At 36.0% G+C, this 16,957-nt stretch overlaps 1 protein-coding gene across 6 annotated transcripts in view; it reads left to right on the forward strand.

The window, feature by feature from the left end:
- The window catches only part of LOC124167344 (zinc finger protein 345-like), an 86,191-nt gene that overhangs the window by 24,805 nt on the left and 44,429 nt on the right, over window positions 1-16,957 (forward strand). For all 6 annotated transcript variants that reach the window (XM_046545341.1, XM_046545343.1, XM_046545346.1 and 3 more), the window contains one exon: window positions 1,406-1,742. In XM_046545341.1, coding sequence (XP_046401297.1) covers window positions 1,406-1,742 — 337 coding nt within the window. The remainder of the gene's footprint in view (window positions 1-1,405; window positions 1,743-16,957) is intronic.

The raw sequence follows: 16,957 nt of genomic DNA on the forward strand, positions 1-16,957 counted from the left end.
AAGTGATTAATGGGGAATTCCCCTGAAAATGGATGATTATGCGATAAAAAATATCCTTCGTGCTGAAAATTACAGTGAAAGCAGTTCTTCTCTAACCTGCGTATTATTCGTAAAATTCCAATTTGAAAATTGTATATTAATCTTGAGCTCAAAACAACCCATTGCCATGTTGGCTGAGCGTGACGTCAGAGTCCAGTTAACAATAGGTTCATGTGGTGTCAGTAGACTATTTGTCCCAGTTTTAGAAAAACCTATGTATCTCTCTATACAATTAATTTTTTAATATGTTAATTCCGTCATCAGTCATGTGAAATATTTGTCCTGAATAATTGACAGGTTTAAAGAATGTATGCATACTGGAAGATCCAGCACAATCTTGACAAATAGCGTTTATGTATTACTTTTCCATCCTCCTCATCCACGGCGATTTCCACTGTGTGAGATTATTGTTCTCACTTAATGTTCTGGTGTCACCTTAGTCCCAACAGTGCAAACGCTCAAATTTATTAACACTTGAACCTAACAAACTATTGAAATACCATATGTCTTTCTTCCAGACCTTACGAATGCTTAGTAAATCGGCGTAAAATGTGATCCGTTGTATTTCTCCTAAACGTTATCTTCACATATTCAAATATTGCACCAAGTATACATTAAAAGCAATGAGCTAATAGCAATAGTTAAATGAGAGACAAACCAAGCTTTAGATTTCTAGGGAACGTAATTATTAATTTAATTTATGTTACAATTCAATTTTGCGGCTTCTCACCTCCGCACCGAGAAATCTTCATTACTAGAGAAGAAATAAGTGGCCATGAATTAATCTACCATCAGAATGTTCCCAGAATGCATCTTTACGAAGTCAGAGTCAACCATTGTACTATACAAGTACCGTAAAAACTTATAAACTATTCACATCTGTTTTTCACATACCCTTCACGTTATGAATCAGTATCGTCATAGATGTTTGTTATCGTCGTTACTGTTTTGTTATTGCCATGGAGCGAGTCTGCTTACTCGCATTCTGACATCACAGGGCGTTTTTGTAGTGCGAAAGAATTTAGTAATTTTTGCGAACTTTGAAGATCTCTAGCAACAGGAATATTGAGAATTATGAATTCATATTTTGCATATATTAATAACTTTAACTTACTTATCTAAACTTGTAAAAAAAATACCATTTAATTTTATGAGAGCACCCCATTAAAGTCTTCTTAGTTGCATTCCATTGGCCAATTATTTATACTTTTAAAATACTATGAACTAATGGGTTAACCGGTGCAGGGAAATTCTACGATTCCCAATGTATCACAATTAACTGGAATGCACTGTATATTTACTGATATGATGAAAATTTGTTTGCCTCCCACAAAATGTTTATTTTTTGTTATTTATTGCTCTGCAGGTATTCTTCGCTGTGGAGCCATAAGCGCTTGCACACTGGTGAAAAGCCGTATAAATGTGAGGTATGCGGCATGGCATTTGCCAAGGCGGCATACCTGAAGAATCACGGTCGTGTCCACACTGGCGAGAAGCCCTTTAAGTGCGAGGTTTGCGGTATGCGCTTTGCGCAGGGCCCGCACCTCAAGAACCATGAGCGAATCCACACGGGTGAAAAGCCCTATGCCTGTGAAGTGTGCGACAAGGTCTTCTCGAGACACTCGACCCTCTGGAACCACCGACGAATCCACACTGGAGAGAAACCATACCGCTGTGATGTCTGTGGATCTGCATTCTCTCAGGTAAGAAGTGACTGCATGCCATCAAGTCTCACACATTTAATTTTTGTTCCCATATTATTGTCCCGGTGTTTGTGGCAGATGCTTGTATCCAGATTGGTGAGAGCTGGGATCTGACTACCAAAACATTCAATCCTATTTGGTTCTGTACTTTTGTATGTTGTTCTATAAAGTAGTGGTAATAGCCAGATTTCAGTTGACCGTTGAAAATTTTTCTTGCTAATTAGGGGTTGGAGTACGCTTGAGTTGAATAAGTTCAGTTTTTAGTGTTTATAAGATTTTCTTGGAGGAAGGAGTTGAAAATATTTCACTTGCTTGAATATGAATTGTCCTCAATAATTAAATGCCTTAGAGAAGGAGTTGGGCAACTTTAAAGACCATTTTACATGATGAATGATCTTGTTAAAGGTCATTTGAATGGTTATGAGAATGAAATTCATTCACATGAATGCTTGAAACTTCTACTTTTACATGGTGGATGAAGAAAGATTTGGTTAACGAGGAAAGATTTTGTGCTTTCCCTTTGAGTAGATATCGTGAAGAGTTCTAGGGATTGCCACCAAGTCAGGAACTGCATTACTGCCGACGTTTCGATATCCGACTCCGCTATTATCTCAGGGCTATGAGTAATCACTCATAGCCCTGGGGACGATGCAATTTAGTGAATCCTGCAGATAGATTGTGGCAAATGAACATCAGTGCTCTTCAGAACATGTTCCACCTGCAAGCTTAGCTCTTTAGGAATCTAAAATCTCATCAGGTCTGTGCTTAGAAGTATCATTAGTGTGCCTACATGTGCCACCACCCACAGTCTAGAGCAGCCTTTGCCCTTCACCGCTGCTCTAGTATTGGGTGCGAATCCCCCTGGTATAGCAGGAGATGACCTGTTGATCTGCTGTCTCACCTTGCCCTCTTTCTCCAACCGGGTGAAAAATCTGCTGGGTATTTGAACTCCCTAATAGTATAGTCCCTACACAGCTGTTGTTCAAAGCTGTGTACCTCACAATGTTATAATCGCTCAGGGCCTCACTAATAGTAATTAACCATTGTCATAATACCATAATAATAATAATATAATGATAATTGTTATTACCTTCTGAAAATGAAATACGTTATTAAGATGAGAAACCAACTACCGATGTCAGGAATTAACTGCAATTGAAACTGACAAAAAAGAGGAACCAATCTCCTCTTATATCTAGGGATGGGTTGGCTCTGTTCTCTCTCCCACAAGTTCTTTTGGTTGGAATCAGGACCGTAACCAATGACAAAAAAAAGGGTTACAGTAATAAATTGTAGGAAAACCTGTTTGAACCCTGTTTTTTTGTTGAAAGTTAAGACTTGGAATAAAACTGTGAAATGATGGACAGTTTAAGATCACTGCATCTGCTGATGTAGAACGGATCGTTTCAGCGATTGCTCATTTTCATACACCACTCATTCATTGCTGTGTGTCACACAATGCGTAGCGACGTAATCACGGATCTGTTGCAGTCGGAGATTGGTATAATGCTTCCAATCGCTGCGTGACAGCAGAAACCTTATTGCAGACGCCCCATCAAACAGTTGCATTGCTTAAAGTTGCAAAAGCGGCAGTGTTAGAACCTCAGAATCCACAATACTCAGATATAATAAACAAACTCTTGATTGATCAAAAATTGATTAGGGCAAAGATAAATGCAATGCTGAGTGGAAGATTCACCCCAAATTCACAATAGGGTATGTATACATATTTCCATTCATTTTGTCTTAATTAAAAAAAATATATATATGTATACACATAAAGGTGATAAGTAAATTTAGTGTGTTTTTTTATGAACTTGAATTTGCTCAAAGTTATTAATATTCTTTGAACATCATACAGTTGAAGGAATCTATTTTAAAAAGTGATAATTTTTGCCTGTGAAACATCAAGTAAGTGGTGTCAGTGAATCTCTTCTCCATGGTCAATTAACAACCTTGTTGCATTTTCCAGTGATATTTTTATGAAAAAATGTGTAGGGAATGCAATAAAATTCTGTTTTGCAGTTTCTCAATACCTAGTCATACTATTGCAATAAAACAATAACATAACTAATAGTTAAGCAGGCCACATAAAATTGCTTTGGGATCACATATGACTGTCTTGCTGCAGGTTGCCGAAATCTGATATCATATATGTATACAGTAAGAAAATAACAAAAGTTTTGAGAAACCTCCCTATATCAAAGTCATAGCCCTAGTCTCGGACTCTTCCAATGGACAATGCATGTAGAAAAACCTCCCGTAGTGAACCTCTTTAATAACAAAAAACTCCGGGCATCGAAATCTGCCCCTGGGCTTTAAACCAGATAAGTGCACCTTTATAACGAATTTTTGTGGAAGCACTTGATATTTTAGTGTTTACAGGTACTTTTTTCCATCAGTGTTAACGCAATAGGTGGGAAGAAGAACAGGAGGGCACTACGTTTTAACCCCTCCTAGCTTTAATTTCCATGGGGCCTTGATGATATGCAATACCTCAAAGTAATTATGTGTCTGAAGTCTGGTATGCTTGGATGAATATAGATATTATACAATATTTTAAAATATTTTTTGTTCAGCTGGCAAAATAACAATTTCAAGTGAAGAACCACAGTTAAGATCAACATCTTTTCAATTTTTCGAGAAATTATGGGCTACCCCCATGTAATTCCCCCATCACTGCTGTGTCGATGCCGAGGCGACGTGCAAACATTTTTTAGCGAGGTGACGTGTTCCTTAAGGATATTTGAAAGAGAGATTTTTAATCAACAACTTTTCAAAATCGTGCATTCCCTGCTACATTAGCAAAAAATCATGTTTCATGTTACACAGGCAACCCATTCAAACATTCCCGCGTTCATCGGTTTTTTTCCATCCCCTTTGTAAAACGATGGATCAGGGTTCCACTGATGAACGTCAATATTTTGCTCCTCCAAATTTTTAAGCATGAATCTTATGCAAATTCTATGTCATTTTCATGACTTCTAACATAAACTTATCGGCAATTATCAAATCATTTGGTCGTAGGTAATCCCACATTGAATATGTCGCTGTAAATAATGAGTGATTGTGAATTTCAACTCTTCAACTGAATATTAGTTGTTGCAGCTAATTATATTAATGCGGAAAGTGCGGTATTTTGAAAAACTACTTGGCATTAAATTCATTAGCAATCTTTGACTAGTCCCCATTTATCATACAGAGAGTGGCCCTTCAAGCAATTGGCCTTGCGGCGGGGTCACTCTCATAACAACCATCTCGAGAACAAAATGCAGGGTGGTCTTTCACTCTGCTTATCTCACTCCCAGGTTTCAAACGCGGGTTCAAAATTAGTCATGGATTGGGAAGGGTTAAAAATGATTTGAGAATATCTACTCTTGGAAAGGGATTGACGTGCAGTATGAAATTAATGCTAAGCTCCCGCACTAGAAGCAACTGGCTATTCCACGCATGGATTTTCAAAAAAAGACAAATCTCTGGTCGGAAATGAGTGCTTTCACCTATGAGTGCATGTAGGTAAAAGACATTGGTGGAATTCCTCCCCATGATGGCTGGAGCTCAATGAATGAAAAAGTAGGCCATTCTATTTCTAGGAGTTAAATAATTATTATTTATATGCTACATAATGTTTTTAAAAATACAGATCTCCTCAGATAGATTTTAAGTAATGTTGCGCGTGGGCAAACGCAATGTTAACTTTAACCTACTTGCAATATTCTCCTAATTGACTCTGGAAAGTTTAAGGAATAGAAATCATACACATTTTGCTATCGCATAAATACGAGTTTCTGTCTTCATCGACGACAATAGCAGCAGTGACGTAAATCCTTCTCCATTTTTGTGTCTTCCAGCATTTGCTTTTCGGCTTCGCTATGGTGGTCGCCCGGGCGAGCGTCGCCTGGGCATCATCATCGCTGAAACATTGTCGCAGTTACAGGAACCAAAATTATTGTGAACTCGGCGAAAAAAGTTACGACAAAAACTCCGAGATCTACACGGAAAAATGCCTTGAAATCACTTTTTAGGTTCCTGAAAACCATTATGTCAAGTAAAACCTTGCGCACCTACGCAAGAATTCATTTTGCAGAAATTTTTGCTAGAACCGTATTCGCAATTATCAATAAACAACACCGTTTTACACTTTGTGTAGACTGACTACATTACCGCCCACAAAACGAACAACCTGCAACGCCCGCCGCTTCGCCTTTTTTTTCGCGCGAAATTTAAAATACTTGACGTTATCGTGAAGCGTAAGTGCGATAAACGAATGACGGTCTCAAAATTTTCGTGACGTTATCGCGAAATGACGTTAAACGGGGTGACGTAGAACGAGGACTCACTGTAACTGTATTTTTAGCGATGCAACTTAAACATATAGAAATTTTGAAAAACTTTTGGAAAACCTTTCATTGTTTAGATCATTCTGTTTTTTAGTTCTCCTGATTATCGATCTTCTACTGTACTAAAGTTGTGCAGTTTGTGAAGCTTGGAGGGTAAGGAATTTAAGGTTTTATATTTATCATGTGATCACAAAATAAAGAAGTTGGGGAATGTTTGAGTATTACCTAAGCATTGGGAGAGGAGGTATAAGAATGTGCTTATTTTTGGGGTTCAAAAATAGCTTATTTATGCTTACATGGGGGTAAGGGGTGAAAAGTGTTCTTACGTAATATTTGAATGCTCTGTATGCAACAAATTCACTGTTTCTTATGGTTGTTTCAGTAAATTATTTCTTATACCTCATACTTTTTTACAATTCAATTCAATTTTTTACAATGGCAGACATTGATATCTCAATTCATCTGTAATACATATTGCTTATTTCTCTGTTTCTTGGAGCATTAAACTATTTGGAGAGTATGTATAATTGAAGATAACAGTTGTGGAGAAAAGGGTATCAGGAAGCAAAGGAGGCAAGTATGCTTGAAAATGAGTGATGAGAAGATCAGGGTCGGCCTTAGGGTGGGGCGACCGCCCCGGGCCCTGTGTTCATGGAAAAAAAATTAAAATATACGATAGTTTTGAAAACGCAATTTCAACTATTACTGTATTGTTAAGTCCGTGCTAGACAAAAAATAATATTATGAAAAAGGAATAATAATGCAGTAATTTTTATTGTGCAATTGCGTTTGTCAGTACAGTACTGTGTCGTGTGAATGATAACAATGAGTGAGAGAACTTGACATGAGTGAGAGCGGGCGCGGCTAGGTAGTGGAAGGCGTAGTGTGGCGAGGGGAGGGGAATTTGGGAGGGGAACACATACTTAGCCAGAGAGTGGTAGGGATTCAAAATGCTCGAGTTTGTAGATGGGGTATAGAAGTTTTATTTAAGTGAAGGGCCCCGCACTGAAGGTTTGCCCCTAGCTCCGCACCTGCTAAGGCCGGCCCTGGAGAAGATCATTGTGTTTGTTAAATTATTGCTTGTCAAGAGCTATTATGAAGCATAGAATTTAATTTGGTGGAAGCATGGACACGTATGACCATGGTGAGGAGAGACTATAAATGATAGTGGGTGAGGAGAGGATACTAGAGAAGAAAAGAGGTAGGGTATAATTGGAGCCTGTATAAATGAGATGTTAGTTCCGAAATGTGTTTTAAGGGAAGGGTTTTAGTTATGGTGAGAAAGGAAGGGGACAAAGAGGTTCAGAGACTAAATAAAGAGTTATGGATCTCCTGCTATACTTAAGAAGAAAATTCCATGGAGAGTTCAGGAAAGGCCCGAGTGATTTATAAAATGTTTGAAGCTTACTTACCTTAATCAATGGAATACTTTGAATGATTAATCAATTTTGGTCTAGAGTGGGAAGCTTTTCTTGTTTTTAAATGGTAAATGTCAGATCCCATCTTTTACTTATTCCAACTTAAAAGAATTAAATTGGTATGAATGCCACCTGTTCTGCATCTAATCTTAGTGCAAGATTTTAGGTCCGAGAAATCCTTGTGTACTCTGTTGTGTGTTGTATCTATATTCATTATTCACATAAAGGGGATATCTAGCATCACTGATTACCCACTATGCTAAGTGATGCATAACAAATAGATGCTGCAGTGTTTTTTGGTTCTTTTGGGGTCCTGGAATTATTTGTGTCTTTTCTACATTATTTTGCCTTGGTTAGTTTTGATTTTTGGGCATAGTTATGGGTAAATGAAGCATTAGTGTAGTGCATTATTCTACTCCTGGTCTATCTGTAAATATTTTTTTGTTCTTTCCCTGCTGTCTTAAGACGTTGTACTGTTTTTATTGTTTTCTTAGGGTACTGTTACTTTTATTTGTAAGCTGGGGTTGAAATCATTTACCCTGCAGTGTGTCTTTTTGTTCTCTTTGTATTTCACGGCTTTATTTAAAAATTGATGACATTGTTCACCAGTGATGATATTAAGTAAATGCCATACAAATTTCAAAAGAAAAGTTACTTTTTAAGTGTGTTAAAGATATAAAGTATGTGTTGTAATTATTGATTTTTGACTTTTCATTTTAATGTACGTAATGGTTATACTCCATTGGTCTTCCTGTGTTGGTTGTGAATCATCCCTTACGTGCCTCTCTTGTCAGATTTGCCTCAAATTTGGCTCGAATAGCATTTGACAGCATTTAATTCTTAGGATTATTCATATTTTTGAAAAGGTGGACTCTTTGTATACCAATTCATTTTGTAACATCATTTTATAATTTTGGCAGTTACAAATGTTATCTAAATTTAATGTGAAATTTCATTATCATTATCTCTTTTGGAATTATCTCAGTGCATCCAAACACCCAGTAAAGTAGTTTCCCCATAAAAATTAGAAATGGAGGTGAAGTGGGGAGTAGGAATGGATAGAGCCAGGAGTTGTATAGCTGAAAAAAATTTCGCTGAAGTCGAGGGAAAGTTTCAAGTTACCTGAGCACAATGGGAAGTGGTTTCTTTCAAATGGCTTCTCCCCCTCTCCTTCTTGCCAACTCCCCTTTTTTCATGCGACCTGCCATCCTGGTTCCCAATTTTTTAAACACGCTGATAGCATGAGTCTCACATGTACTGTGTTCTTCAGTGACAACCAATAACTTTGGGAATAAATGGGAAGTGGTTTCTTTCGAATATCTTCTCCTTCTTGCCAACTCCCCTTTTTTATGCAACCTGTCTTCCTGGTCCCCAATTTTTGAAACACGCCGATACCATGAGTCACATATGTACTGTGTTCTTCGGTGACAACCAATAACTTTCCGCTATTAGTGTTTTACCCCTGTATGATTTCAAGAATAGGAATGTGCACCAAATATAAAAAAGAATGAGTACAAATATGACGAATTTCCGACAATTTTTACCTTGTCAATCATGGTTCTATCCCTTTTATCTATCGATTTACCTATAAATCATGAGTTCCTATGTTATACTGCACCCAAAAAGCGATGAGAAGTCTTCAATACAACAGCATAATTTTGCTTAAATTAGCATAATATTATTAATATAATTTCCACTGATATATCCAATGATGAAAGTAGCAAGGATTACATGCAATATTTAGGAAAAGCAGGTATGTGCACATTACTTTGTATTTAATACATTAGTACACATATAATTTTGCATCTTATATTTTAGATTTTCTTCCATATATAGCAGTTTAGAAATTGACAGATGGCAAATTTTTAAAAAAGTTCTGATTCAATCTAGCAAAAATAAGACAGTTTTCGGATTCAGCACTCAAAAATGTATAATACTCCATCAACAGAACTTGAAAACGTGGTTGAACTGTAAAAAATCAGGCCTGTGTTATTATAAGGCCAGATCCCACTTGAAATAATTTTCGGAGATCATCAAGAGCATCCTCATAGCTCTCAGCATGACAAAAAATCCAGGAAGTGTATTTTTTCTCACCTGATATTACGTGCCTCTCTTGTCTAGTTGATATTTCTAATACATGTCTAATACATATGTTGTTTATTTTGTGATTCAAAACGAGTAATTATGTTTGAATCCCTTTCTACTTCAGAAAAAGCACAAAACTCTTAACAGTGATTTGAATATTAGAAATTTGTGAAGGGAACACGCATCAGAATGATAATTGCCATAATTTATGATAGGCAAAAAAAACAGTAAAAATGGATTAGTAATTCAAAACTTACATTGAAGTTTTACTGGAACACACGCATATTTGAAACAAAAAGCATAAAAAACTGGCTTTGCAAAAGTTGAAGCTGGAAAATCATTGCGTTGTCCAACTCCGTGAAAAGGTAATGGGAATTCAGAAAACCCAAATCAAATCAGCAACACGAACTTGTGAATCACATTACAGCTTGACATGATACTAGGACAACAAGCACGCATTACTAGTGGCATTGCATTGGCAATGCAAGGTCATTCATTTTACTTAAGGGTGTTTCGCATGATGGTCCATCATGGTCTTCATTGTGGCAGGTTTCAACTAAAGCTACCTGGTTTGATGCCAAGGTTAACTCAAAAAGTGTCGTCGCTCTTTTTTCGAATTTAGATCATTATCAGAAAAGATAAGCTACAAGCGTGGGTCTTCTATTGTACATTTCTCATTTCAAGAATACCTGTTAAATGCTTGATCCAGTTAATTTATATTGCCATGATTTACATCCAGAAAGAGCTGTCTTCTTACCACAATGCTATAATTTCTCTGATCTGCCTGATTATTGGAAACTAAAATGATGCAAATATGGCTCCCATTCTCATGTTTATGATTCAATGGCTTGATAAGCTAGCAAATGGTTATCCCATGGTTTACCCTAATGCAGTTGATTCCTGGGAATTTATATTTTTGCCCGAGTAATGTATCCTGATTGGAGCTAAAGCATATTCTCTTGTATGCTGCCAAATCAGTGTCAAGGAGTCCGTTTAGAAATAAAGTATATATTTTAAAATACTTGTTCCTTGGTCATAATTCATGTTTTGGAATCCAGTCGCTGTCTTTCGTACTTAAAAGTAAAGAAATTTACCTGTCCTTGATGTAAAGTTGTGTTAGGATGCTGGTGTAACAATGAGATCTTTGGCAATTGCATCAGTTGGCCATATTAATCTCTAGATCTGTGTATGAGAAATGTTGCCCTTGGTTTTTCTGTAAATTTCATGATCTTCTTCTGTTACTGTCATAGTTCTCTCTCTGATGCAATTGTTTGTGGTAATTAAAGGTTTAAGCTATAAATCACTGTGGTGAAACCCCCTGCTTGCATTTTTCAACGACCATCAAAGATAAGTACATAATTTGAAGAAAAAATGTATTTTTTTCTGCAAATTATTTATTTGGAAAATATGTATTCGTAAAAAAAAAACATTATGGAGCAAGATGCAATTCGGAATTCCTTGTGTAGCATTTTGCTGGTTGGTGTTCACGAAAAAGCAAATCTTAAAGTTACCTGCTGGTTCGTAAGAAATGTTTTCTGTGCTACGAGTAGCATGAGAACATTATTAAACCGCTTTCTATGGAGTTTTTTTGGGGAGGAGTTGCCAAGGTTTTCTCAACCCTCCAATTTGGATCCCGGCTCTGCTGGGTGCTTAGCAAGGAGGTTGTAAATATACTGGAGGAGGCACCACTGGTTCCGAGCGTTGAGCGCAGTGTGGCAGGAATGGGGGTGCTTGGGTAGGATAGCCAGATACATACTGTCGGCATCAAAATTATGTGCCACTGTAATTTGCAAATTTATATCTGGACTTCAGTGCATGCCATAATAATGATTAATAACTAATTTTAAAGGAAATTTTATTCTCAATTCTGATTTATTTTTATGTTTTATGAAAAATTAAAAAATCAAGACACAGGAGTGCAATAAATTTAAAATGAAGTATTATTCATTATTATGGTATGGACTGAAGTCCACATATAAATTTGCAAAGTACAGCGGCACATCATTTTGACGCTGACAGTAGATACTTAAACCAAAGCATTGATAATCCCATTAGAGTCAATACTATTTGGTGAAATATTCGGTCATGATCATTGTTACGTTAAAATAAACTATCGCAAATGAACAGAGTAAACCTTTTTTCTACCGTAATGGGAAGGCTTTGTGAAAATATGCATAGAATATATTTTCCCAAGGAAAAATTATTGTCAATCGCCACAGTTCCACTCATAGGCGGATCCAGGGGGGGGGCACGGGGGCACGTGCCCCCCCCAGACCCTTAAAAATATGCTAGATTTTTAATACGGTCCCATTATCATTTCGTTCGTTTTGTATGACGAAGTATCCTTGTGCCCCCCCCTGAACAAAATCCTGGATACGGGCTTGCTTGTGCCCCTCCCAGAAAGAAATCCTGGATCCGCCCCTGGTTCCACTGTGCGACTAGCTTAGCCGGAAATAACATTTTACAAGTGTAAAATATCCATTCCCCTGCACTTCTACTGGTAATTCATAAGATAACAGCCAATGGAAATCTTACGATAAAGAACGGTCGCAATAATAGTATGAAAGTATGTTCACGACGATATGTTATCTCCATGATATGACTAAATGGACAGTTTAATATACAAAGTAGTATGACGAACGATTGGAAAACTCCGACAACAATCAAGATGTAATTGTTGCATTTTCATTTTATAAAACAAAGGCGACAAAAGAGTAGAATACTTGATTATATACATACACTGTTTGAGACTGAGTCTGAAAATTGTCAAACCAAGATGGTGGAATTCTGACCAAGCTTAAAACTCGAATACAGTGCCTCCAGATATTTACTACCTCCTTGGCACCTGGCCATTATCCTAGTCACTAGACTCAACCCTCCTACCCTTTTGTAACAATTCGGTAGTAAACTCGTTGAATTTTCTCTGTTTTTAGAAATAAATATCATTAATGACTTTTAATAATTTACACTAATATAAGAATAGCCATAATTTTTTCTGCACTGTAGAATTTTAAATGGACTCACAGCTTTGATAACAACTATAATTATAAATAGTAATATTAATGATTTATTTACTCCCAACATTTTGGTTATGCCATTGATAATAACAAAGGTGAGGGAGCTTTAGGTGGTCTCCAAAGTCATAATACCAGAATGGAGTCACCATCAAACAACAGAAATGTTTGAAAAAAAATAATGCAGTAAATATTATATAAGCGTTGATAAAGAAATGACAGACTAATTTAATAAACACATGGTACTAAGTAGTTTACATCAGAAGTCCGTTAGTGATAATGCTAGAATTTTGTTTAAAAATTGTAAATGCTGTAAACAATACAAAGATTTTTTTTAAGTAAAAAAATTTGAGTATGCAACAAAATTGTTTTTGCTGCAATTCAACCACTTCACTATGTATTCCTGCTTTGAGAAGGATCGTAAATTAGTAGGAGTGTTGGCGCTCAATTGCCAAGGAGTAGCAATAAGGTCTCGCTATGCTGGATCTAAGGCAGGGCCTGAATACCTATTGCTATACCATTGCTACCTGAGGAGTTACTTCCCTTTCCCCTGATTGGCTATAGCTGACATTCATTCGTTTGCATTGAAAAAATTTCTCTGGCTATAGCCGGCCTGAGCATTTTCATACCATTGATCTAACATATATGAAAATGCTTGTTGGCTATAACTGACATGTGGCACAAAATAGTTAATCATGCCGTTTATTGTTATTGCTTCCTTGACCTTAAGAAGCCAAAAATATCACTTACAAAACTATTGTCCAAAGAATGATGTATGTATATATACGGAGTAACAGTCACGAGATTTACTTTTTTGGAAACCCTTGTTTTTTTATCAATGGAGGTGAAATGGATGATCCATCCTAGTTTTTGCATGTATAGTCAGATGCTAAGAACAATATTTTATGTTGCCCCTTAAGAATAAAATGTTAATTAACTCTGTGTTGAGGTTTTATGCTGATTGATTATTGCTCGGATGAGTAGCATTAGTTGCCGGTGGAATCAGTGAATAGGCATATTGGTTAAACTGTTATGCCATGTTAGATTTAAGAACTCATTAGTTGCTATAGTTTAATTGATATTTTGCTGTGTGCTCGTCAATATTACTCATGGTGTTTTATGTTTTATACCTCAGGTATTTATCTTTTTCATGTTCATGTTATATTCTCAGCTAAACAGAAGACTTAACATTCCATAGACACATAACCTAATGAATCTCATCATCGTATCAGAGAATGCCATGCTATATTGATCAATGTGCCTTGAACCTATGTTAAAGATGTTACTGTCCATTTTAAAGTTCCATTTGATGTTGTAGTGTAACTGGTGTGAAAACTTTGGTCTTTGAAGAGGGTGGTGTAAGGGCCACTGTCATTAAAATTAAGCAGGTTTCATCTGGAAATGGTGAAAAATTAAACCTATGTTTAACAGTATTGTAGGGACTTCTGAAAATGCTCAAAACAGAGGAAGATAGTTCATATGAGGTATTTGCTGAGATGCTGTAAAATTTGTGTAGAGTGAGGGAAAATATGTAATAGAGAAATGCAAAATAGAGGTTTCACTGTAATTGTCAATTTTTCTAATTTTTTTAAACTTTGTATCCTTTTGTTTTGCTACACCAGTGCCGGTTTAAAAAAAATAGGATTAACATGCTCCGTATATTTTCTGGGTACAGGCATCCCCCGAGTTACGTATGTCTCGACTTACGTAAATCCGTACTTACGTAAGCGATAACCGTATTTCAAATGATTAAGTTAATTTTCGAATGCGAGCGCGAAGTAGTAGATATTCGCTCGTACAACCTATGGAAGAAAAAATATCGAATAGTTATAGAGTTTTTTACGTGCTAAAAATAACAAAGTGACCCATTTTTGTCATTCCTCGAAGGAAATTTCATTAATTTCTGTAGAAAAATCGCTTATAAATCCCAAGTCAGCAATCAACGTGAAAATTTGCAGTTCTAGCGATGGATGTGGTGGCGCATGTGGTTGCGCTCATTGCTGTACGATACAACTTGTTATACAGCAATCTCTGAAGCGCCAACGCAAAGGTTCGACTTACGTAAATTTCGACTTACGCATAGTCTGCCGGAACGCATCTCTTACGTAACTCGGGGGATGCCTGTATTGCCAAACAAAATCAGAAAATTTCCTATTTTTTTCCTCCTTTTTTATTTTTATTGACGCTCTGCCTGTATAAAGTGAATTTTCTAGGTATCACACTCAAGTACATATACACATAACTCATTCCTTTGTGTGATTTTGAAGATTAAAGTGGCAGATGGAGGTAAAAACCCGGTCCAAATAGGCATTGACCCTTGCATAAATTCACAAATACATGACTAAAAATTTACATGAACACTAGGAATACGACTCCAATGAAATCCTGAAAAATCCCCATCGATCCCTTGTGTGCAAAATATTTTGAGGTCAAAGGTGCTGCAAATGGTTTTTTTTTTGGAGTTTTTGGCCAAATATTTAGTTTTAAAATAGAAATAGCTCAGACCTAAATTTTAGATCAGAAAGATATCCACAAAAAATGTCCTTTTTTCTCTAAGATTAATCATTTTTGAGAAAAAGCCATTAGAAAGTTAGCTGAAGCTGTATTATCCATAATATGCTGTCATTGAATATTATTGGATGCATAATATGAGTAAATTCTTCACTATGAAAGTAATTCAGTTTAATCTAAAACTGAAAGAGTACGAAGGACGAGGACCTATGGCTAAACTCTGGGTATAGTATTTTCACATGGTGTCCATTGCTATAGAGGTTATAAGAGCTTTAAGAGTTATATTATATGGGAGATTGGCAAGCTCATTTAATTCAGGAAGATATTAAATAGATAAAACATAGTCTTGAGCAATTACTTACTCATTACACCAAATGGTCATTCCATTTCAAGTCGCCCAATATGAGTTAAATTTGTTACTCGACATTTTTAATTATTCTGATTTATTTATCATTGGTTCCCTACAAGTAGACAATCACAAAACACCGTTTGAAAAAAATTTACAAGTCATACTTTTTTTGTCAGCCATTTTTAAAAGGACGGATGGGCAAATTTAGATGAAAAACTTGGTTTGCATAAATTTTAATTTAAAAGCTATTTTAAAAGATATCAGAATAATTTAAAAACGAGTGTGTTTATCATGAAAAGAACTTTTGGAAACCATTTTTAAAATTTTCCATCACAAAAGACAGTCAAAATTGTTCCGCAAAAACTCAGGAAAAATTTGTCAATGCTAACTTTTTAACGCCAAAAATTTTTACGAAGGAAACGGGACTCCTTAATAATATGTTATTTCTGAGTTGAATACTCAAAAAACTACTTGCAGTATAAGTTTTAGCACTGAAAATACACTCCATTTTTTTCTAGAGCTTGTCAAACAATGCCGAAAGTGTTTTAGCGTCGATTTTTGCAGGTCAATATCTAAAAAGCGACTGAATATAAACACGTGAAAATTTTACAGAATGTTCTTTTATGAGACGTATACACATAAATATCTCACAAAAAAATTATGACTGAGACTCTACTACATTTAGAGTAGTAGAACAGTAAATTTCAATAAAAATGCAACCACTTTAAACACTCCTGCAGTGCAAATAAAGCCTCGTGCAGTACAAGTTAGTCCAAAGGGGCTTGATTAAATAATTACTGTAACAATATGTATTGTTTAAACTAAAATTACATTTATAATGAAAATTTAATTAAATATAGAAATATTTTGCAGTCTGCATTGTGACCGCCATCTATTGTAAACATTTTGTACTGCAGCTTACTCCCGCAAGTGCGTTGTGGTTTCGAAAAGTTCTTTTCATGATAAACACACTGGTTTTTCAATTATTCTGATATCTTTTAAAATAGCTTTGAAATTAAAATTTATGCAAACCACGTTTTTCATCAAAATTTGCCCATCCGCCCTTTAAAAAATGGCTGTCAGAAAAAAGTATGGCTTGTAAATTTTTTCAAATTCTGTTCTATAACCCTTTTAGGGCTGGCCTATTTTGCCTGTTATGCTGAAGAATTCCAGGGCTCTTTTGAAAAATTTGTAGATTAACACTTAAAAATTTATATAAAGCCTAGTATTTATTTTCAGAAACTTTTTTCTGCTCCCAATACTTACGGGCATGTTAAAGCATGACAGGTACTAAAAAATAGTTACAAAACTTACACAAAGCACAAAAAGTAAAGGGCGTGAGTGTAAAAAAGCACGGCTGATATATCGGCCCTAGGCACTCTTCACACATGCCCCCAGGGCCGATGGATTGGCCTGCTGGCAATAGAAGGGTTAAACTTCATCATCGCATGCATTTAATAAACAAGCTTCACAACCGACGCTATCTGACACATTTTTT

The sequence above is a fragment of the Ischnura elegans genome, chromosome 10 (genome assembly GCF_921293095.1).
Source record: "Ischnura elegans chromosome 10, ioIscEleg1.1, whole genome shotgun sequence".
NCBI classification, from domain to species: Eukaryota; Metazoa; Arthropoda; class Insecta; order Odonata; family Coenagrionidae; genus Ischnura; species Ischnura elegans.